Source organism: Trichechus manatus, unplaced genomic scaffold (assembly GCF_000243295.1).
Source record: "Trichechus manatus latirostris isolate Lorelei unplaced genomic scaffold, TriManLat1.0 scaffold00140, whole genome shotgun sequence".
Classification (NCBI taxonomy): domain Eukaryota; kingdom Metazoa; phylum Chordata; class Mammalia; order Sirenia; family Trichechidae; genus Trichechus; species Trichechus manatus.
In genome coordinates this window covers 2,481,233-2,505,301 of record NW_004444076.1, presented here as the reverse complement: position 1 = coordinate 2,505,301, position 24,069 = coordinate 2,481,233, and the positions used below count along the sequence as shown (strand labels likewise).

The 24,069-nt window shown below is 39.1% G+C and overlaps 1 protein-coding gene across 8 annotated transcripts in view; it reads left to right on the top strand.

Annotated features, from left to right (window-relative positions):
- The window catches only part of DLG2 (discs large MAGUK scaffold protein 2), a 2,186,317-nt gene that overhangs the window by 1,366,860 nt on the left and 795,388 nt on the right, over nucleotides 1-24,069 (top strand). The window contains exon 1 of one of the 8 annotated variants that reach the window (XM_004385504.2): nucleotides 8,276-8,464. The exons of 6 other annotated variants lie outside the window; for them this stretch is intronic. In XM_004385504.2, the coding sequence (XP_004385561.1) occupies nucleotides 8,360-8,464 (105 nt within the window). In that variant the 5' untranslated portion in view covers nucleotides 8,276-8,359. Of the gene's footprint in view, nucleotides 1-8,275; nucleotides 8,465-24,069 lie in introns of those variants that run through there. One more of the 8 variants, XM_004385503.1, reaches the window with a different exon arrangement.

Below are 24,069 nucleotides of genomic sequence, written 5' to 3'. Positions count from 1 at the left end.
AAGTTGGTTGATTGTGGCATTTAGATCTTCTGTGTCTTTATTGAGCTTCTTTCTGGATGCTCTGTCCTTCACCGAAAGTTGTATGTTGAAGTCTCGTACTATTACTGTGGATCTGTCTATCTCTCTTTTCAATGTTGTTAGAGTTCGTTTTATGTATTTTGGAGGCCTGTTGTTGGGTGCATAAATATTTATTATAGTTATGTCGTCGTGGTGTATTGACCCTTTAATCATTACATAGTGTCCTTCTTTATCCTTTGTGGTGGCTTTTACTTTAATGTCTATTTTGTCAGAGATTAATATTGCCACTCCTGCTCTTTTTTGAGTGTTGTTTGCATGATACATTTTTTTCCACCTTTTGAGTTTTAGTCTGTTTATGTTTTTAAGTCTAAGGTGTGTCTCTTGTAGGCAACATAAAGATGGATCATGATTTTTTTTTTTTAATCCATTCTTCCATTCTCTCTTTTATTAGTGTATTTAGTCCTTTTACATTCAGTGTAATTATTGATAGGTATGAATTTAGTGCTATCATTTTGATGTCTTTTTTGTGTGTTGTTGACAATTTCTTTGTTCCACTTAATTTTCTGTGCTGAGTTGTTTTTCTTTATGTATTTTCTTTTCATCTTTTTCATTGTTGTTCATTTTGTATTTGCTGAGTCTTTATGTTTTTCTTGTTTTTTATTTTGATGTGTAGGATTGTTAGTTTCCTTTGTGGTTACCTTAATATTTACCCCTATTTTTCTAAGTTTAAACCAGTCTTTTATTTCTTTATATCACTTTTACTTCCACTCCATATGAAAGATCTATGACTACATTTTTAAGTCCCTCTTTTTTGTTTTAATGTTGTTATCTTTTAGATATTTATGGCTCTGTTTCCCTGTTTACAGTGTTTTAGCTTCAATTTATTTTTGTGACTTACCTATCTGGTTGATATTGGGTTGCTCTGTCCTATGTTTTAATCTTGGCTTGTTATCTGATGTTATTGATTTTGTAACCAGAGGATTCACTTTGGTATTCTTGTAATTTTTGTTTGGATTTTGCAAATTCCCTGAACTTCCGTGTATCTGGAAATGCCCTAATTTCATCGTCATATTTGAGAGACAGTTTTGCTGGATATAGAATTCTTGGCTGGCAATATTTTTCCTTCAAGGCTTTATATATGTCATCCCATTGCCTTCTTGCCTGCATGGTTTTTGCTGAGTAGTCTGACCATAGTCTTATTGATTCTCCTTTGTAGTTGACTTTTCATTTATCACTAGCCACTTTTAAATTCTCTTTATCTTTGGTTTTGGCAAGTTTGATTATAATATGTCTTGATGACTTTCTTTTGGGATCTACCTCATGTGGGGTTCTATGAGTATCTTGAGTAGATATCTTCTCCTCTTTCACAATATCAGAGAAATTTTCTGGCAACAAATCTTCAACAATTGTCTCTGTATTTTCTGTTATCCCCCTCTTTTCTGATACTCCAGTCACTCATAGGTTATGCCTCTTGATAGAGTCTCACATGATTCTTAGAGTTTCTTCATTTTTTAAATTCTTTTATCTAATTTTTCCTCAAATAAGTTATTGTTAAGTTCTGTATTTTTAGTCTCATTAATTCTGACTTCCATTGCCTCAATTCTGTTCCTATGACTTTCTATTGAGTTGTCTAATTTGAAATTTGACTGTTAATCTTCTGAATTTCTGTTTGCTGTCTCTCTATGTATTCTTGCAGCCTGTTAAATTTGTCATTGTGCTCTCCTATAATCTTCTTAAGTTCTTTTATTGCTTTTTCTTGGCTTGTTCTGCATTTTGTCTGATCTCCTTCCTGTTGTCGTGAATAGTTCTATATGTTAATCTTTTGTATTCTACCTCCAGTCATTCCAAGAAGTTGTCTTCCTCCAGAAGTTTTCTTAATTCTTTGGTTTGGAAGCTTGCTGAAGCCAGCATGGTTTTCCTCTTTATGTGATTAGACATTGACTTTTTCTCATAGCCTTCAATAAGTTATTGTGTTTATTTATTTATTTTATGTTTGGTTACTGTGTCCTAGCTTCTTGTTTTGTTTTGATATGCCCAAATAGGCTGCTCGTGTGAACTGTTTTGATTATTGGCATGTTTGAAGCTCTAATATCCTGTCACCAGGTGGTTAGATCTGTTACTAGGTATGTGAGCCCAGGAGTCTGTTTACTTTTCTTGTATGGATGCAGCTCAGGTGTCCAGGTAGTCAGTCACGAAGGGTGTGGTGCAGGCTCTCACCTACAGTCCTAGATGGGCAGGGGTGATTGGAGTAGGCACAGGTATCTGGCTGCAGTAGGGGGTCATGCACTGAGCAAGACAGGGAGCTGATGGCTGCCCCTGAGTGTCTCAGAGGAAATTGTGTCCCTGTTCCCTAGAGTTCATAGGTGGGTGGGTTTTGCAACCAGACTTTGGGCACCCAGTGCTGTTGGCTATAAGGACTGGGAGGCACCACTTATTCTTGGACCCCTGTTGCAGGTGGTTAGGTGATGTGGGTGGAGCCACCAGTCCTCAGGCCCTTGATGTGGTTAGGTGAGGGCCCTGCTTAATGGGCAGAGCAGTGTCAAATGTCACGAACCTGCCACTCCACCATATAGCTGATACAGTTGAAGTTAGGCTTCAGATATATGCCCTGCTGTATTGTGCTAACGAGAGCCCATGCTGTTGAAATGGGCCCACACATGTCTGTGCAGGGGTGAAAGGCATTCAAAGTCCATGGACCCCTTATGCCTGTGCCTAGGCAAAGGAGTTGTGTATGTGGCTGCCCTGAATTCCCGACTTAGAGGAGCTGACAGATTATTTTTTCACTGCTTGTTAATTTATCTCCTCTCCAAGGCCAAGAGAATGGTTCAAGGCGTGTGAGGGGTCCTACTTCCGGCCCAGGGGATGGGGCAATCACTGAAGCCTGCCCAGGACCTGGTGCAGGGCAGGGAGGAGGCAGGTAAATGGGAGAGAGATTCTTCCCAAACAGGGTGTTTTTTGACCTGCGCAATGGGTTAGACGCATGTACTCATCTTTTGCCGATTGAGCGCTGCTTTTCACTTGTTCTGGAGGCCTGAGTAGACTCTCCATTGCTCTGTCTCTCTGGATGTGGAAAACGCATCCTGAGCGCCACTGCTTCCCTCACCACACACACCAGCCAATCTGGCTGCCGGATGCCGGTTCTTGCTGGGCTAGGTCTGGCCACTCCTTGCTGCTTCCAAATCGTCTCTCCCTTCCCCTGCCCCTTAGTCTGATTTTTCAACTTTGCTTTTGATGTTCAAGGCTCCTAGATTGTCATACATAATTGACTCACTTGTCTTTTTGTGTCTTTGTTATAAGAGGGACCGTAGGAAGCATCTGACTGCTCTGCAATCTTGGCCCCGCCTCCTCCATAATTTTTATATGTTATATTTGTATTTTTATTCAATTCAGAATACATTCTAAATTCCTTTTGATGTCTTCTTTGACCCATGGTTTATTTAGAAGTGTGTCACTTGATTTTTGAATACTTGGGAATTATCCAAAATTGTTCTGCTTTTAATTTCTAATTTAATTTCATTGTGGTCAGAGACTATACTTCCTATAACCTGAATCCTTTAAAATTTATTGACATTTGATTTATGGCTGAGAGTATGTTCTACCTTGGTAAATGCTCTATGCTCACTTGAGAAGAATGTGTATATTCTGCTGTTGTTGGGTAGAGTGTTCTATAAAGGTCAGTAAGTTCAAACTGATGTATAGTTTTATTTAAGTCTTCTATATTTTTACATATTTTCTGTCTAATTGTCTGTCAATCATTGTGACAAAAATATTGAACTATCCAACTATAGTTGTAGATTTCTCTATTTCTCCTTGCTGCCTTGGTCTTTCCAGACAACCAGTTGTATCTCCTCTACTCACTAAGCCCACTGGAATATACCTGAATCCCCCCTCCCTGCAAAGTGGCCTGGAAATTCTCTGAAAGATGTAAGATGGGCAATCATAGGACTCACCTTATTTGTTTCCTGTCTCTTAGAGTTTACTGTTCTTCCTTGTCTGATGTCCAGTTATTGAAGTACATTGCTTCATATATTTTGATCTTTTTTTTTTTTTTGGTTGTTTCAGGTAGGAGAGTAAATTCAACTCCTGTTATTTCATCTTAACTGGAAGCACCAATGCCTTGAGATTATATTTAAACCAATCAATAGCAGAAATCATCAAATGGAGACCTCTGTGTGCATGGCAAGACCTCCATACAAAACATACTGTTAGACATACTAAAGCTTGCGATTTAAGTTTCAGCTTGGTGATATACTTAAATATGAAAGACATAGTCTAATCACGGTGTGTTTAACAGAAGAATGGTCCCCATTACATATCAGGCATTGTGCTAACATTAAAGAAATACATATACTCTACTAGTGGACAGGAAAAAAAAATATGTTGAATGGTAATAAAGAGAAACAGATGATTCAAAGTATGTTATATTCATTTTTCTATTCCTAGTTTCTATCATAGTGCTTGGCACTTAGTGACAATCAATGTTTGTTAAACTGAACCAAATTGATCAAATATTTGATCACGTCAGATTCATGGTAAACCCTGCCTGAATTTTGAAGGTTATAGTCTTAAGGACTTACAAAAGTGATTGGGCATGAGTGCAGGACATGTTATATGTACTTAATAAAAGCTAAGTAATTAGTTCATTAAATAATATGACCTAAGTGACTGAGCCACTTAATAACCTCCAAAAGTATATTAATTTCATTACCTTTGGCCTAAATGGTATGCCAGTTATTTTTATATCTCTGGACCTCAGCGATAAGGCATTATTCCAGTTCTAATGCATTTAGAGTCAAGGCGGATCCCTTCTGAAATACTTGAAGCTCAGCAATCCTCATTGCTGTGTAGGTTGAGCATTCTGTTAAGTGATGCTTCCTGGATGTATTAGTTTTGTAAACTTTTGCTTCTTTCCTTTATTTCTGTGAGATAAGGGAAGCATAATTATGGTTTTCCTGGGTGATAGTTAGGGAGCCCTGATGGGTTTGTTCTGATTTTTCCGCATCATGTTTGGAAAACCAGAGTTTCCCCACGTAACCTAATGGAAAGGCACTAGCAATAAATTGTCTACATAATTCTTAGTGGCATACTGTCATGCCACAGATCAGTGGCACCTAAGTGCCACTTGTCTCACTGGTGGATTGTATTGCCAGATCATATTTCTCAAAATCCATATTACCAACTAAAAATTTGAACACACTCAATTAGTAAGCATGCATTGGCAATACTGAAAACACATGCCATCAAAACATTCAAAAAATAAATAAAAATTTGGCAACAAAAGTGTTAATATGCCTATTTGAAAGAGTAGGGAATAAATATATGGAATTAATCACCTCAAGAGGTTTAAGAAGAGTGTCACTGAATTTAGGAACATTAATTCTCTCAGAATTTGTTAAAACTAAGATTGGTTAGTATTAGGAATACAAAGCTACTGGGTTTTCACTCGAGTAGCCTTGGCTTCAGTCCAAATCTGAGTATTAATCTGGTTAGTTTTTAGTTTTCACATGTTTTCTTGGTGTCGTGTGTGTTCCTTCCAAATCAACCATTAATGACCTCTATTTTTCTACCCTATTTGCTCTTCCTTTCATTCAGGAGCCCTCTTGGTACAGTGGTTAAGAACTGTGGCTGCTAACCAAAAAGGTCAGCAGTTTGAATCCACCAAGTGCTCTTTGGAAAACCTATGGGGCAGTTCTGCTCTCTCCCATAGGGTCACTATGAGTTGGAGTCTACTCAAGGGCAACGGTTTTGGGTTTTTTTTTTTTTTTTCTTCTTCTTCTTCAAGAATGGCCCCTAGCTTTCTCTGAATGTTTGAATTCTACCCTAACTTCAAGCTCTAGCAAAGTGCTAAATCTTCCATAAGGCTGCCCCAATTTCCCCAACAATGTAATTCCTTCTTTCTTACTGTTTATGCCACCTCTTTTATGGCAGTTACCCTTTTTTAACTTGTCTTTTTGTTGTTTTTACCTACGTATCATTCCTTCTGTAAGATTTTAAAAGGCGTAATCAACATTTGATATATCTGTTTTCTCATTCATCCATCCATCCCATTGCCATTGAGTTGCTTCCGACTCATAGCAACCCTATAGGACAGAGTAGAACTGCCTCATAGGGTTTCCAAGGAGCTGGCTGGTAGATTCAAACTGCTGACCTTTTGGTTAGCAACCTGAGCTCTTAACTACTGCTCCGCCAAGGATCCTATTTTCCCATAGTACTAACAAAAAGTATAGCACTTGGGAGTTGCTTGATATGTTTGTTGGATCAATGAATAAATGCATAATTCAAAGAGCATTTTTTAATGTAGTGTTTATTCATGTAGAGACTATCAATTCTCTACCCTTTTTCCAAAGAGTAAGGAAAAGAAGGAGGTTCTGCTTCAATGAAAGAGTGAAAGGACCTGATGGAAGAGATGGAAGAAGTCTCAGACATGATAGAAAACCCAGAGGTTGGAGCCTGGAGAAATGGGAAAATAGTGAACGTTTGCTCCAGGAACTCAGAAGGGATAGCATAGGATTTTGGAGCTATGAAAAAAAAATACACACACAAAAAAACTTCTTTCCCCTGTTGTTTGCTGAGAAATACAGAACATTTACTAGTGACAGAATATCTTCTGGGAGTTGTGGGCTGGCTGGTCGACAGTGTGTGAAGAAGAAGCATGTGGCTGGGGCAGATGGGAGAGTGTAAGGGCAGGAATAAAGGCAGAGGAGGGACTGTGGGTGTAAGCTGAACAGAACACCATGAATGAAAAAAAGAGAAGGTTGGTTAAATTGATATTGAAAAACAAACTGTCTAGTGGCAATACCTTATGGTGGTATTCATGAATTATTAAGGAAAAACAGTCTTCTTACAAATTAGCCAGGTAGGATTTTAAGAGATAAATTCTTCTTCCAATTCTTCACATTTAAATTGAAAAGTAATTGAGAGAAAGCAAATAAATTAATTTGCTAGTATCAGCCTTTGGGACTTTCACATCACAAGGGCATTAGAATGAACTAGCAGATTTCCTCCATCACCAAGGTACAAATGTAGAAAAAGTAGGTAACCTAAATCATGCAGCTTTTCCAAAAATAATGCAACAAAAAATCCTTCATTTATGTTATCGAACTCTTTCCTACAATTTGTACATTGTTTTGCACCCCTTGGATTTTCTAGGTCAATGAAATGCATAATTTCTTCATTTTGCTGTGTATTTAATTCAGTTTGCTCTTTACCTATCCAGATAGATATTCATATACAAATATCTGTATGTTGGCTGTGAAACTAGCCCTGGGAGTATAGATTCCTTTGGGACTTCTGAGTTCAGCACCTTCTTTCAAGATACCTTGCCCTGTCCCCCCACCTCAGCAATCCTACAGAGAATGTAGGGGTGGGTGGAGCCTCACTTTGCTCTCTGGGCTCCTGTCTTAGGTGAAGGAACATCCAGAATCTGTCTCTAAATTCTGTTGTTCATATTTGATTTAGTGGTTAGACTAGCCATTTTGTCATTAAAGTGAACAAACACATTTCTTTGGAATTAACAGGTTCAGGGCTGGGCAACCCATGCTCAGGTCCCAAGAATGTTTGAAGACATGATTCTCCTTGTGTTATCTGTACAAATTGTATCTAGAACAAGAAGTAAATGTGACTTTTCTCCAATAGATAATGCAATACAAAGGTCTTCTAATTAATCTTAAATTTTAAAATAACAAACTGTATTTTATACTCATGAAACTTCTGGCTAGTCTTAACAGATAATCCCAAATAAACAAGCCTGTAATGTAATAAGGCCATAATAATCTGTAAATGAATATGTAGGTCTTAACTAAAATGAGAGAAAACTGGAGCATATTCAATGATCCTGTGTGTGAATGTATGTAGTTGTGTATCTCACACAGCACACGAGTGAGGACACCTGCATATGTACATTTATATGTGTATGTAACACACTTTCTTCAATTTTACTACTTATCACAAGCTGCTTAACTTCTATCTCCATGGCCTGCCACCCAGATCTCCTGGTAGATGTATTTTTCACATCTCTCTGCCTCCTACTTCTTTCCCCCCACACACTTATGGTATGTGTAGTTTCGCGAGACCCGTGTGGAGACAGGAGAACACTGATGGGATTGCTTTTCACAAGTGTGGGAATGAAAATCCTTCCCAATGAAAACATCTGTCTCTATTCAAGTCATGCCCAGTTATCCCCCAAAAGAAATGTTCTCATTAACTTTTTTTTTTTTTTAAGTCTTAAGATAGCAGTTTGTGTAGCAGATCTAATTAAGAAGTTTATGTAACAGATCTGCAGGGTTTTTTCCTTCTTCAACTGGGTTCTTTGAGCTCAGTTTGAGCGTTACCAGCTTTCACTATGCAACGGCCAAGTGCTTCCCGGGCTGAGAATTATCAGCTTTTGTGGGATACTATTGCTTCCTTAAAACAGTGTGAGCAAGCCATGCAACACGCATTCATTCCGGTAAGGAACATTTCCTTTCGTTTTTCTAGGGATTATTTTTCTCCATTTTCCTTTTTATATCTACAGAGAAATGGCATGTAGTCTATGTGTTTAAAGACATTGTAGGATCTCTGTAGTTCTTCTTTGAGATAAATATATGTTTTGCTCTGTATGAAATTTGACTTCTTAATATGGCCAAAATATTGATCAGTGAGGAAGAGTAAACGGTGGTCCCAGCAGACTCATTCCACTGAAGATCATAGTGTCTAAAGTAACATGTACTAAAGAGAAGGCACAAGATTGATATTCCTTATATTAATATTTGAAATAATCTGCAGTGTTTATTTTCTGAGTGGTTCCTCCAAAACTCTTTAGAATGCCTTGTATATCTTTTGTGCTGGGTTTGATACGTGAAACGAGAAGCCAAAAGTTAGCCTTTAAATATCCACTTTTTAACTTATCCAAGTCAAATCTACTGTCAAACTCTCTTGAGAAGTATAATTATTGTTCCTTTACTAGAGTACTTAGGGATTTGTAAACACGTTGGATTAGAAGTGTGTGATATATAAAATGAATTAATGAATTGGGCTCATTATGTTTTATATTGCAAAACTAATGTTTGATTATAATTTATCCCACTGGAGGAACCTTCAGGCTACATTTGATGGGCTGAGATGACGTAAATGGGACTTGGAAGAAGAGTATTAAAATTTTTGATTCTTTAAATTAGGTACCTTTTAAGATATTGAGATCATCTATTAGGAATTTAAAAACATTCTAAAAAAATTAATCCCTGCTAAAAATTATTTGTTATTTCTGACATAGAAATCCAAGACATATGCTTCTGTGAATAGTTGGGAATAATTCTTTTAAATTCAGATTACTTTGGTGACTCAAGTTACATGCTATCCTGTTTTTTTCCGTGATTTGGGAATCACCTAAATCTTTCAAAGACTGTGCAATGTTTGAAGTCCTTCTACTTGAACCAGTGTTTTCTACTTGGATCTCTGTAAGTTTTATCATGACAGTTGAAACCATTGAACTTATATAATTTTTGCAAGAAGTTTAAAAAACTAATGGTGAGAAGCTCTCTAAATCTTAATAAGCTATAATGATCTCTTTATGCTTTGAACTGGAAGCTGATGTGTATAGTTTGCTTCACTTATCTTTATCAAGCTCCTGCTCCTTTGTTTTATCAAGGAGAGTGTGATATTCTTTGTGAAGCTCAAATATTTCCTCTTTTGTGGAACCTTCTCTAGCCATGCAAAGTTATTTTCTCCACTCTTGGTTCCTTGTACATATTTCTGATTTATCACCTAATATATTTTACTGTAAATGTTTTGTTGTCTGTCTCTCTAATTTTATTTTAGTCTTTTGGAGTGAAGGTGAAAAAGAAACTAAGTCAGACAAAGGAACTAACATATAAGGAACTAACATATATATGTTTGTTTTATTATTTTCCCCTCTTGAACTCTTTGAATATAGAGATGTGTCTATTTTCAGGGCCTAGCACATTTCTTGGCACAATAAAGAGTGTTTGGTCAGCATGTGAGGAATGAATGAATCAAATAACAAGAGTCTGTAATTCTAGCATTTCCAGTTAATGCATGGCAGTTTTCATCACCAGCTTTGTCTATACTGCCCTCATAAACTTTATTCACATCCATCTGGAGAAAACAATAAACCACTGCAGTAGAGCAGTGGTAGGCATGGTGATGTGTTAATATAGGGGATAGGAGAACTTTATGGGAAAAAATAGCCTTGGATTAAATTCCCAATGTCCATAGGCTACTCTTTTTTTTTTTTTTTTTGTCCATTCTATTATCTGCTCCCGGTTCCACCTATGCACACATACATAATGTTATTAGGTTTCATTAGTTGGCTCCAACTATGACGACCCCATGTACATGAACTGTTGCCCAGTCCTGCCCCATCTTCATCATCACTGGTGTGCTCAAATCCATTGTTGCAGTCACTGTGTATTTTGAATGCCTTTAGCCTAGGGGGTTTATCTTCTAGCACTATATTGGACAATATTCTGTTATGATCCATAGAGTTTTCATTAGCTAAATTTTGGAACTACATCAGCAGGCTTTTCTTCCGAGTCTGTCTTGGTCTAGAAGGTCTGCTGAAACCTGTCCACAATCGGTGACCCTACTGGTATTTGAAATTCTGGCACCATAGCTTCCAGCATCATAGAAACACGCAGGCCACCACAGTATGACAAACTGATAGGTGGTAACTTCACTGCTTAGGACATCTTAATAAATACTAAAACATACATAATCTACCATTCTGTGTTCTATTGTATTAAGGAAAATGACAAACTATGTCATCTCAATTAATTGCCTTCTTGAGATAAACCTAATTTTCTTTTAAAATCAAATATTTGAAAGTGTGTTCAGAGGATAGTTGCATATTGATGTTGCTGGCCTGAGGACAACTGACCTGAAAAGTTAACAAGCAAGATTCTTTTTTTTCTTGGAGAGGGTAAGTGTTCTTCTGTGCATCTGCTATTAGCATAGATTCCTAACACATCGTTAGAATGCAGAGCCACCTAGATGGTCTGGATCATCTCTCTCAGACACAGTCAGGTATATGTAGACAACAGATGGTTTTTCAGTCTGTGCAGTTCTGTAGACTAATAATAAACCTGACATACAATCTCAGGTCATGATCCAATCTGCTCCAGGGAAACTTCCCATGCAGCCTAAAATTCACATTGGTGAGAGGAAACTTAAAGCAATCAATCCCTGGATGGTATATGGCCCAGAAGAGTCTCTGCAGAAAAGGAAAAAACCAAAAAACCAAACCATAAAGTCCTCTGATGGAGATCAAATCTGGAATCTTAAGCAGTTTTGTCTACTTGACCCAAGAGCCTTGAGTATAAAAAAGAAACACGGAATTTTCCATATCTTCTAGCATAAGTGCCCAGCCAAAGGAAGCCCTTAAATATTTAATGAATGAATGAGTGAATGATAAAGAGCTCTCTCATGAAGCCCTGCAAAGTTCCATTATTTGCACCATAAGGACATCCTTCTAGACATTCAGTATATTTGGGTATCAAAGTGCAGTGTAAGTTTTCTTGCCTGATCACCTGAAGAGGTGGGTAATCCAACATGTGGGCACCAGCTGAGAATTGTTAGCCTGGAATTGTATCTCTTTAGCCCTGCTGCTTATTTAGATAAATCATTAAGCTTCAGGGGGAGGGGGTGCAGTGGTTTGTTCCAAAGCCCAAAGATGCTACAAGGGGGAAGGAATGGGAGTAATTATAGCCTTTTGGGCCATGCAAAGAACTGTCTTCTCTCAGATATGCTTATAAAAACAGTCACATAATTAGTAGTCCTTTTCACAGAGACTGGCATATGTTTTTATTCACATATTATTCAATTCACTTCACTTACATTTCCTGCTATGTGCCAGGTGCTTTTCTAGGCACAGGATAAGGTCCTGAACATGAGGTCCTGTGTCTCTATTACTTTGTAAGAGAGACTACATTGCCCCTTTGTACAAACAGTGCCGCACTGTCTCTTGCTGCAGTGCACAATGCAGGTTTTCTGTATGTTGCTAGTCAAAATATTTGGATTTGGTAAAGACATTCATGCTGGAATTCAGTAGGCCCTCAATATATTTCTCCTCATCCTGTTGTTGGTCTCTGGGCTTCTGCCAATTGTAGAGCAGTTTCAATATATCCAGTCATTCATTCACTTATTCACTTACTCATCACAGAATGAATGACTCTTACGTGAATGTGTCATGCAACTTGCTAAACATTGGGAAGAGATAAAAAAATGAATACATTAGGAGGACCCCTGATGAAACATACATGGAATTCCGTCCTCAAGGAACTTTCAAATTAACACAAAAATCAACCTAATACCGTATGGAAAGTAACGATTACTGGAGATACCCATGACTTACCATAAAGATTCAGAGAAGGGGCAAATTCCTTCCAAAGGGTGAAAGACTTCATGGTTATAGTGGTAACTTAGCAAGGTTATGAAAGCTAAATAGGATTTTGATATGCACTGATGATGGAGGAAGAGGACATCCCAAGTGAGGGGAACAGTAGGGACTTACTAATTGTGTAAGATGGCCCATTTGTCCACTTACTCATTCATTTTACCAGTATTTACAAAATACATTTAATGTGTCAGAAACTGTATGATATGCCTGAGCAATACAGCAGTAAATAGGACAGGCTCAAACTCTGTCCTGAGGCATTTACCTTTTAGTGGAGGAAACAGACATTAAATAATTATGTATATATTCACATTGCATACTTTAATGATACCCTGTAAAAGTCATTTATAGCATTTTACACAATTGCAATTCAATTATTGCACATATACATACACAGATACATATCTATTATCAGAATAGTAGAACAACAGTAAATACTTTGCAAAAACACTGCAAATGAAATAAACCAAAAATATTTCTAAATATTTCATGAGTCTTAAAATACAAGTTCATTTCTTGAGCAAACAGTACATACTCTCTGCCACACCCTGGACTAGGTACTGGGAGTAGAAAATTAGTGGTTAATATTTATTGAGCACCTATTTGATATCATGGACTGTTCTAGGCACTTTATACCTATTATCTCATTTAATTCTGTCAACAATGCTCTGATGTAGTCACTATCATCTCCATTTTACAAATATGATTTAGAGAAGTTGAGAAGCTAATAAATGGAAAGACTAGCCCTTGGACCCAGTTATCTGACCCCAAAGCCCATTTTCTTAACCAGCTAACTAAAAAAAGAAAACCATTGCCGTGAAGTCGATTCCGATTCATAGGGACCCTATAGGACTGAGTAGAACTGCCCCACAGAGTTTCCAAGGAGAGACTGCTGGATTTGAACTGCCAAGCTTTTGGTTAGCAGCCTGGTTCTCCATAGCTCTTAACCACTGTACCACCAGGGCTCCACTAACTAGAATAAGGAGACCAAACTAAAGCAAACCCACTGCCGTTGAGTCAATTCCAACTCATAGGAACCCTATAGGACAGGGTAAAACTGCCCCATAGGGTTCCAAGGGTGCAAATCTTTACGGAAGCAAACTGCCACACCTTTTTCCCACTGAGCAGCTGTTGGTTGGAGCCACCGACCTTTCAGTTAGCAGATTTAACCACTGCGCCACCAGGAGAAATGGTGCAAATCAAATTTACTGTAATACAGTATGATAGGAGCAGTAATCAAGGGATATATAAACCACAGTAAAAGCAGCAAGGAGGGAGTAATCCACCCACTTACAGTGGAGGGGAAAAATGATAAAGGAAGCCTGAAAAGAGGATAAAGGCCTTGAGATGGGCTTTAAAGTAGGGGGTTGGGGAGGTGAGAGAGGATGAAACAGGAAGTGCAGAGGGATTGAGGCATGAAAGAGTGGTATGGAATGAGGGCAAGTTATCAACTTTCCTCCAGGTCCCAATCTTCCTCTTTGAGCATTAGATCAGGAACAGTAAGGATAGTTGTGTCATTCACTTAAGGTCAGGAACTCTGTGGGCCAATCAGGAGAGAAGCACCAAATAGTTCAGGCCAATAGAATAAGGCGCAGGGACCGTGGAGGAGGGACTCCAGCAGGGAAAGATACCTGACTGCACTATCCCCACTACCCGTGGCCTGGCTCGCAGGTTAACACCTGTCTGTGCCTGAAGCTGAGCAGGTATGCATATAGAAGCAAAGAAAGCTGGTGTACACAAATAAAAGAATGAAACAAATATAGAATGAGAAATGGAGATGACAAACCACTTGTTCCCAAGGAAAGATACTGAGAGAAATAAGTCTGAAAGGAACTGGGAAAGGCTGCACTATGGCTGCCTGGGTCCCTAATAACTCCCAGCTCTTAGTCCCAGTCCAGCAGACAACCTGACCTGCTGCCTTCCCGCCCTCTAGCCTGACAACAAGTTCCAATGTTTGCTTAACCTAGTACAGGTGGGTTTCTGTTCTCTGCAGCCAAAACAACCTTAACTAAGACAAGACCAATTATTGACTAGTGGTACAGGGACCAGGATACAGTCCTGCAGGAGGAAGAGCAGAGCAAGAGCTGGAGAGGAGATAGACTTGCTGAGTATGCTGATCTTCAGGGCAAGATTCCATCCTTGACGACTTAATTTACATCCCCTTCCACAAGTCTCTCTCGTCTCACAGCCAGATGATATGCATTCTTTCTCATTGCTTCAACCCTAATTAATACCTCTGCAGAAAAAGGACAGTAGGGAACCTAATGCTTGACAGTTTACAAACTCCTTTCACCTGTACTTTCTTATTTAATTATTGCAATACCACGATGAAATGGCCCCATTAATACATCTATTTTGTAGGGTCAGTGGGGTAAAATACCGTGCTTAAGAACATGTAGCTGGTAGGACCAGGAGAGAACCCAGCCTTTCTGACTCTAATCCCACTTGCCTTTCTCCTTTATACCCACTGTGGTACTTTGCCTCTGTTTCTCTTGTGATATTCCGTGACATTTCATTGTAAGCATTTGAGGGTTTCTGTTATTTCCACATAACACTATAAACTCCTTACAGGGGAGGACAATGAGCTTCTCTTTCTACTCTCTGCAGTGACAAGTACCAAAAACCAAAAATCCCACTGCCATCGAGTTGATTCAGACTCATAGTAACCCTGCAGGACAGAGTAGAACTGCCCCATAGGGTTTCCAAGACTATAATCTTTATGGAAGCAGACTGCCACATCTTTCTCCCAGGGAGCAGACTGGTGGATTCAAACCACTGACTTTTCCATTAGCAGCCAAGTGCTTAACCGCTGCGCCACCAGGGCTCCTCTAGTGACAAGTACAATGCCTTAAATATGACTTTTGCTAAATACATCTATGTGAGCTGATTATGACTTAAGAAATAATTTAGTAAGGAGGTGAGACTGAGGAAGTGATCCTTTGTGTTTCAAGTACATCCTTGAAACCTCTCTTCTCAGCTGCAGCGTTACTTCCCCAGACCCTGCCTCCAGCCTCCGGATGTTGAGTTTGAACCATTATCAAGCTTAGGTCAGCTCTAAATAGGATTTGTCCAATGATGAGTTTCAGTCCCAGTTCATGGTGTTCCAAGCGTATTTTATCCTTTCTGGATTCTAAATATTATTTGACTCATCATCCTCAATCACACTGGATTCCTTTCTCCATTTTATAACTTTTAAGCCTTACTTTGTATTTCTGTCCAGTAATACCTCAGTTTTAGTCTGTTTCCTTCTGAAGAATACGAATGAGGCTATTAATGGAATTTCTATTAGTAAAGGAAGAAAAATGACCCCTAATCTATAGAGACATTCAATTTAAGGGGGGAAAAGCTATACCAGAAGTGACCTGGATAATTGCAACATCCAGGGACTGCATTTACATTTGCAGTTTACTGGTAAAATGGAATGGAATTGTCACTTTTGTTTTTGAACAAAAAGCAGGAGCCTGCTATCTTTTTATCTTCCTCCCTGGTGCAGATTCCATTTTCTTTGATTGCTGGTCTCGTGATTCCTTTGCATAGGCATCTCAAGTCCAAGACAGACGAGCAGCAGGTGCAGGATGCCTTCTCTCTGTTCCAATATTCCTCATTGTAAAATGTTTGTGTTGACTCATCAAAATGGGATATTAGTGCACATACTTGTTGTACAACTGAGTAAAGCCTGTCCTCTGCCACTGCCACCTTCCTCACTCATTTCGGAAATTGCAAAAGTGAAACCTTAAGCATTTTTGTTATAGAACAGGAAAGTAGACAGTTGTTCAGAGTTAATATTAGTAGTCCTCCTCCATATAACAAAACACAATAAAAACCACACATCAAACCTAAACCTTTAATGAGCCAATATGAGATATGTTGTACTCTTTTAGCTTCATTTAGATCTTTCTATTTAGAAAGAAGATGCCTAAGGTTAATGGAACTTCTAATTTTTATCTTGTATGGAGACAAAAAATATATACTAATGCTTTTATTATCGCTACTGCTGCTGCTGCTGAGGCTACTACTGTTACTACTGCTGTCTTCCTTAGATGTATCCGTCTTGTTAAAATTTTCAAAGTAGTATAAACTAGATTCTTTCTCATGACAACTTTGCAAGATAGGAAAGGCAGGTTTTAATAGCCCAATATTATTTGTGACAAAATCCAAGTTCAAAGACTTGAAGTGGCCAGGATCAGAAATGGTCAAGACATAGTGGGTTAGAATAAGAATCTCAGGCTAAAGCACTCTGCTCTCATTCAGTTTCAGCTACTCAAAGGACCTGGCCTGAATCCCTGCTCTGTCACTTGCTAGCTTGGGCAAATTACTGAACTTCTCTGAGCTTCAGTTTCATCTGCTGTAAAATTAGATATTATCCTGACCTTTTAGGGTTGTTTGATGTTTAAATGAGATAATGTGAATTGAGCCCGACACCTGACCAAAGAAAATGTCTAATAAGGGTCACCATTATTATTCTTAATGTTACTAATTTTAACTATTATCCCAAATCTATTCCTTTACAAGTTGCATACTGTTTTTGTATATGATCCCGTTTGCTTCTCAAAAAAAAAAAAAAAACACATGAGGTTGACCAAATAATAATATACAATCTTCATTTGTACCTGCATAGAGAGTTTCAGAGAAGTTACATTAATTGGCTAAGATCATCATATAAGTGAAGGAAAAGGACTAAACGCCTAGTCAGATGACCCAAATTCTAAACTCTTTTCATTACTATTTTTATGATATTCAAAATTAGGTTAGTATTAAAATCAGGAATCATAGTTGGATGTAACCTTAGAAATAATTTAGAGAGTTAAGTGACCTGACCAAGTTCCAGAGGGACACAACCAGCCCTCGATGTCTCCTCTGCTGCCTCCAAGTGCAGGGCTAGGAGGCTCTCATCCTGGAGATTTAATGTAAAAGCAATAAAATGCCAATGTTTTTAGTGAGTTAGAGTAGGCAAGGAAGAAACATGAGATGTAAGTTTCCAAATACTGTATTCATAAGGAAGTTATCACCTCATTTCTAGTTGATTAGAGAGTTATTTTTTATTAAAACCGATGGAGGACCAAGTCTCTCTGAGGATACAATTCCAGTGGACGAAGTGGTCTGAGAGAACGCAGGAGAGAAACAGCCTGGACACCATCATTTCACTCTCCAACTTGTGACAGAGTTGGCATGTGCCAGAGAACAACCTCCTCCTTGCCTTCTTTCTCTTCCTTTCATTCATTTCTCTTTGCTGTTTCCCTGTTTTTTCTCTATCTCACAGCAGCAAAGTAGTATTTTTTCCATCTTAACACACCTGAGCATGCAGTTGTATTATTATCCTTGGCCCAGAAAGAGGTTATATGGACAAACAAGACCCTTGCTTTGAAAATTAACTGGGGCATAAAAATAATAGCCAAAAAACCAGAAAACCAAGAAACCAGGAATAACAAGCACACAGCCATCTGGGAAACTAGGGCAGCTGTGGAGATAGGAACTGGTTGGCATTTTGGACCCAGAGATTTGTAGGCTCTTGGTTTGTGGAACAAAGAGTTCATTGTCTAGTGAATGACAATATACAAACACATCTGCAGAATATATATTCTTTGGCACCAGCAAATGCCAGCAGTATTTAGTTAACCTCTATTTTCTAGTCCTCATTTACTTCTCCGTTTTTATTCTTTTATCTATTCGTTGAAAAATGAATCCAGATAGAGCATTAATTTTTGAAGGAAAAATAGGTGGGTAGATAGATAGATTTATGGATGTTGTCAGAATTTAAAACAACTGAAATGGATCCAAATTGTTCTCTACTCTGCCTCTTCCTAAACCAAACCCAAGTGCCATCTTTCAGAGGCAAGTCTTGAAATATCTTCCAGGCCTACCGTGGGCATGACCATATTACAGATTACTATTAGTTAAGTAGTAAACTGAGCTTACATCACCTCTTGGCCTCTCCTTACCATTCCCTCACACACCAGAGCAGTTCTGGTGTGAAACATTTTAAGACCCTCTTCGTGGTTTAGCCTGTTATTTTTCAAATTTTGAGTGTACGACCTATTGTCAAATTATGGTAGAGAAAAAATGAAAGCACAGTTTCAATAGTCTAGAAGGTAAAGCTTATAGAACATGAAGAAAGGAAAGAATGAATGGAACGTGCTTGGTGATAATTTTCTGCTTCATTTCAGATCTTTCTGACTCTTTAATATCAGAGAGAACTCTTTGCCACTGATAGTTGGTCTTGAAGCCAGAAAATTAACTGATTCTCAACAAAAATGAAATATGGGCTACTAACATAGAGCAAGAGGCTCATAAACGTATTTTTCAGGTGCCTTGTCCAAGACATACAGACTTCACCCATTATCTTATTCATTAGAATCCATTTTATGTCATTGTTCTTTTTCCAATTTAAATTTTACCTTTTATTTCTGCATGCCTTTCTTAGCTTCATACCTTTTAACTTTCTTTATCTGAATGACGAAAGCAGAGATTTATTTTCCCAGATTTCTATTCTACAGTTCAGAATAGCATGCTCTGCAGTGCATGGTAGGCTTCATATGTTAATACATGGACATCACCAAAGAATAGTCACTGGAGGGCAGTGTGCAATTACCCCTTTCTCCACATTTCACATAATTCTGTTGCCTCAGGGATTTTCTCATGCATCTTAATCTCTTTTTACTGTGGCTCTAGGAACATAGGCCTAAAAATCAAATAAAAAACATCTTTTGAGTATATGCTATATGCCAAACACTGCTAGAAGTGTAGGTAGGGGTGGCTGGTAAAGAAATAAAGTAAGGCATGGGTCCTGCCCTCAAAACAATTATAATTTTATCAAGGAGATACAAATAACACACTTGAACCAATTAGCCATCAACACATATACAGAAGGAAATAACCCATTAAGATCAGCAAGTTTTGTTGCTTTCATGTAACTTCTTTTCTTTAATGAGTATAATTCAGTGTGAACTGAAGGAGTACAGAGAATGAGTGCTTTAAAATTTTGGAGATGGGATGGATAGACTAATATCTGGATGGATGACAAAGGAAGCTTTCATGGAGAGCCTGGGAATTTAGATGGTCTTTGCAGGATGGCTAAAATTTGGTTAGGTAGATAAGAGAGGGAACTAGGATTGATTCAGGATGCTGGAGAAGTGAGAAATGTAAACAAAAGCATTATGGTAGGCATGAAGAAGATGTGTGCTTGGACCAGCTAAGATACTAACCTGATGGAAGAAAAGGAAAAGAGGGAAGGAAACTAAAAAACCATTATTTATTGATCACTCATTTTGTACAAGGCCCTGACCCACGCACTACAGAAGAAATTGGTATCAACTTCTCTTGGTGAACCAGGTTATTGACAGTTTGCTTAGAATTCTGGCCCCTAAAGCTGGAAAATACAACTGTACTGATAAGCTCTTTATAGCTCTGTGGGGGCTTAGCGACATGGAGCAGATGGTATCCACATGGGTCTTTCCAGGAATAGCACCACATGGAGTGAATCAGTGAATTAAGTAGGTATGGTTATTGTGGCATGGGGTGTATTGAGTAAACCACATCTGAGAGTTGAGCTAATGACTCCATTTCTCGTGGGATCTTCTGAGAACATTTGCATAAATAAAACAGTTAGGTTTGTTAAAAAAATAAAAAAAGTTTTGTGTGAATAAGTGGGACTTGAAGTATCATGGACTAATGGGCAAAAACAAGACATTTAAAGTCAGAAGATCTGGGTTTGAATCCCAGCTTTGCTTCTCTCTGGCTGTCTGACTTGGAGACATTCACTGAATCACTCTGAGCTTCTATTTACTTATCTATAGACAAGGGGTAACTCCGCAGATCCCTCTGGTGTTCTGTAAGGATTAAATAAGAAAGCACAGGTAAAAAGTTTACTATATTTGCCTGGCACACAGTAGATGCTTGCTTAATCCGATGTTAGCGCCCTTCCTTTTTGCTGTGGAAATTAAATGAACTTCATATGAACACAAACGAGCACTCGTGGCACAGTGGTTAAGCATTTGGCGGCTAACTGAAAGGTCAGTGGTTCCAACCCACCAGCCACTCCACAGAAGAGAGAAGTGACAGTCTGCTTCCATAAAGATTTACAGCCTTGGAAACCCTATGCGGCAGTTTTACTCTGTCCTATAGGGTTGCTATGAGGTGGAATCAACTCAATGGCAATGAAGTGTATGAACACACTTTGAAAATAAAAAAGCATAATGTTGCTGGTCAATATAATTAGTAATTTGGGCTTCAATCTTAACCTGTAGACCTAGTTTGGGTAAGTAATTTATTGTAGCTTTATGCTAAGTGCAGAGAGGTTCATGGTGAGGTTGTAGAATGGAGGTCTGAAGAGTCTTCCATAAGTAACAATTCAAGCAATTTCAATCTCTTGTTCCGAGTTGGGTTGACGGTAGGTCAAACTTACAAAGAAAACTTTCTTTCATTCCCTGGTCTCTGCTTTCTGTGCCTTATTCTCTGCTCGTATGACTTTCTATTAAGTTATCTAATTCTGAAATTTTATTGTTACTCTTCTGGATTTCTGTTTACTGTCTTTCTATGGATTCTTGCAGCCTGTTAGATTTGTCATTATGCTCTTCTATAATCTTCTTAAGTTCCTCTATTGCTGTGTCTGTGTGTTCCTTGGATTTTTCTGTGTTTTGTCTGATCTCCTGCCTGAACTCTTGAAGAGTTCTGTGTATTAATCTTTTGTATTCTACCTCTGGTAATTCCAAGAAGTTCTCTTCCTCTAGCAGATTTCTTGATTCTTTGTTTTGGGAGCTTGCTGAAGCCATCAAGGTCTGCCTCCATGTGGTTTGATATTGACTGTTTTCCCTGAGCCATCAATAATTTATTATATTTATTTATTTTAAGTTAGGTTACTGTGTCCTAGCTTCTTGTTTAGTTTTGTTCTGATATGTCCAAATAAGCTGCTTATGTGAGCTAGTTTGATTACTGGTGCCTCCGAAGCTCTAACGTCCTGTCACCAGGTGGTTAGAGCTGTTACTAGATATGTGAGCCCAGGAGTCTGTTTACTTTTCTTGTATGGATGCAGCTCAGGTGTCCAGGTAGTCAGTCACCAAGTGTGTGGTGTAGTCTCTCACCTACAGTCCTAGATAGGTAGGGGTGATTGGAGTCGGCACAGGTATCTGGCTGCCGTAGGGGGTCATGCGCTGAGAAAGGCAGGGGGCTGATGGCTGCCCCTGAGTGTCTGGGAGGAAAATGTGTCCCTGTTCCCTAGAGCATGTAGGTAGGTGGGTTTTGCAGCTGGACTATGGACACCCAATGCTGTTGGCTGTAAGGACTGGGAGGCACCACTTATTCTTGCACCCCTGTCGCAGGTGGTTAGGTGATATGGGTAGAGCCACCAGTCCTCAGGCCCTTGATGTGGGTAGGTGAGGACCCTGCTTAATGGGCAGAGCAGTGTCAAATATCACGGACCTGCCACTCCACTTTATAGCTGATACAGTTGAAGTTAGGCTTCAGGTATATGCCCCATTGTATTGTGCTAATGAGGGCCTATGCTGTTGAAATGGGCCCACACATGTCTATGCAGGAGTGAAAGGCATTCGAACTCCATGGACCCCTTATGCCTGTGCCTAGGCAAAGGAGCTGTGCCTGCCCTGAATTCCTGGCTTAGGGGAGCTGTTAGGTTATTTTTTCCTGTTTGTTAATTTGTTCCTTCTCCAAGGCCTGAAGAATGGCTCAGGGAACACGACAGGTCCTACTTCTAGCCCAGAGGATGGGGCAATCGCTGAAGCCAACCCAGGACCTGGTGCAGAGGGGGCAGGAGGCAGGTAAATGGGAGAGAGATTCTTCCCAAACAGGGTGTTTTTTGACTTGCGCAATGGGTTAGACGCATGTACTCATCTTTTGCCAGTTGAGCGCCACTCTCCACCAGCTCTAGAGGCTTGAGTAGACTCTCCATCACTTACTCTCTCCCAATGTGGAAAACGTGTCCTGAACACCACTGCTTGCCTCACTGAGCACTCCAGCCAATCCAGCCTGCAGGATGCCAGTTCCTGTGGGGTTAGGTCAACTCCTTGCTGCTTCCAAACCGTCTCTCCCTCCGCCTGCCAGTCAGTCTGATTCCTCAACTTTGCCTTTGATGTTCAGGGCTCCTAGATTGTCAAATATGATCGATTCACTTGTTTTTTCTAGTTTTTGTTGTAAGAGAGACCACAGGAAGCATCTGACTACTCTGTCATCTTGGCCCCTCCTATGTGCCTTATTCTCTAGGCTACCCCATCTTTTCTGTACTGGGGAAAAAGAGATATGACCAACTCATCCTAACTGAGTTCTTTAGAATATTATGCATTTTCTGCAAAATATTATAGTATTGTGTATTATAATGAAGGATCAAAGGAAGAGGGTAGCTCTTCAATCCAAAGGAATGAAATACTCATGGTGGGTTTTCAAGGATCAGTGGAAGAAACCATGTGGGCTAGAACAGACTTCTTGGTACTTAGCAAATCTTGACAGGGAACAAAAGCAAATATTTTGTAGTGATTAAGAGTTAACCATTCTGAGCCAGATTGCCAGGTTGGATTTGACTCATGACCCTGCTATATTATGAGCTGGATGACATTGGGCAAGTGGCTTAACAGCTCTGTGTCTACTTTCTTATTTGTAAAGTGAAGACAATGTTATTTTTATCAAGAGAGTCGAGAAAAGTGTAGTTAAATCGAGTTCAAATCAAAACATGAATCTGCCATTTTTTCTTTCTGTTTTCTGAGCTAGGTTGGTGGTGAACTAGGTAGGTAATCACCCGTGCATTTTGTTAAGTGCTAAGGAGATGGACCGAGGTCTTGGCTTCCTACAAAGTTATTCCCTTGAGACATCCTGTCGTAGCCATTAACCAGCAACTAGCCAAGGTCTCAGGCATTTAACCTGTTAACCTGCCTACCCTATTATTGCCTCAGTGCCCTGCCTGTGCAGTGCCCTCAACTATGTCACTGACAAATAATGGCAAACTTGATTCCAGGCCAGAACTGCTTTGTGCTACTCGTGGTGATGACAGGGTAGATTCAACACTGCACCCACCTAGTTAGTCTTTTGGAAAGGGAACATGAAAATGAGAAGAAAATCCAGGAAAGCAAAAAAAAACCACAGTAATAAGTAAAATAACTTTACATCTATGGAGTACTTCCCTTTTGTTTCACATGCATTATTTCCCCAGCTAACTTCTTAGGAAATAGGTTAACTGGAAAATAACATTGTCCTATTTTGTAAGTGGGATTTGCAAGAGATTAAGACACCTAGAAACCCTCTGAGAATTGGCGAATTGAATCTGAGTCAGTACAGTGACAAACTTCTCTTCAGATGGTGGAAGAGAAACTAGCAACTTTCATGGCAGAAAATAACTGCATTTTTCAGTCTAGTAGCCTGGAAAAGCTCAAGAGAGGAAATCATGAGCCCCAGTATGGGCTCTGAGACTAGAAAGACAAGGGTTTGAAACCTGGTTGTGGCACCTTTTAGACTTGTAACTTTAGGCAAGTATCTTAGTCATTTTGAGCCAGCCAGCCTGCCTTTCTCTCTCTCTTTCTCTTTCTTCCTTTCTTCTTTCTTTTCTTTCCTCCCTCCCTCCCACTTTCTCTCTCTCTTTTCTTCTTTTCCTACTTTCTTCCCTTCTTTCTATTTGGAACAATAATGTTTTCCTTAGAGTATTGTGTGAGTTAAATGGATTGGTT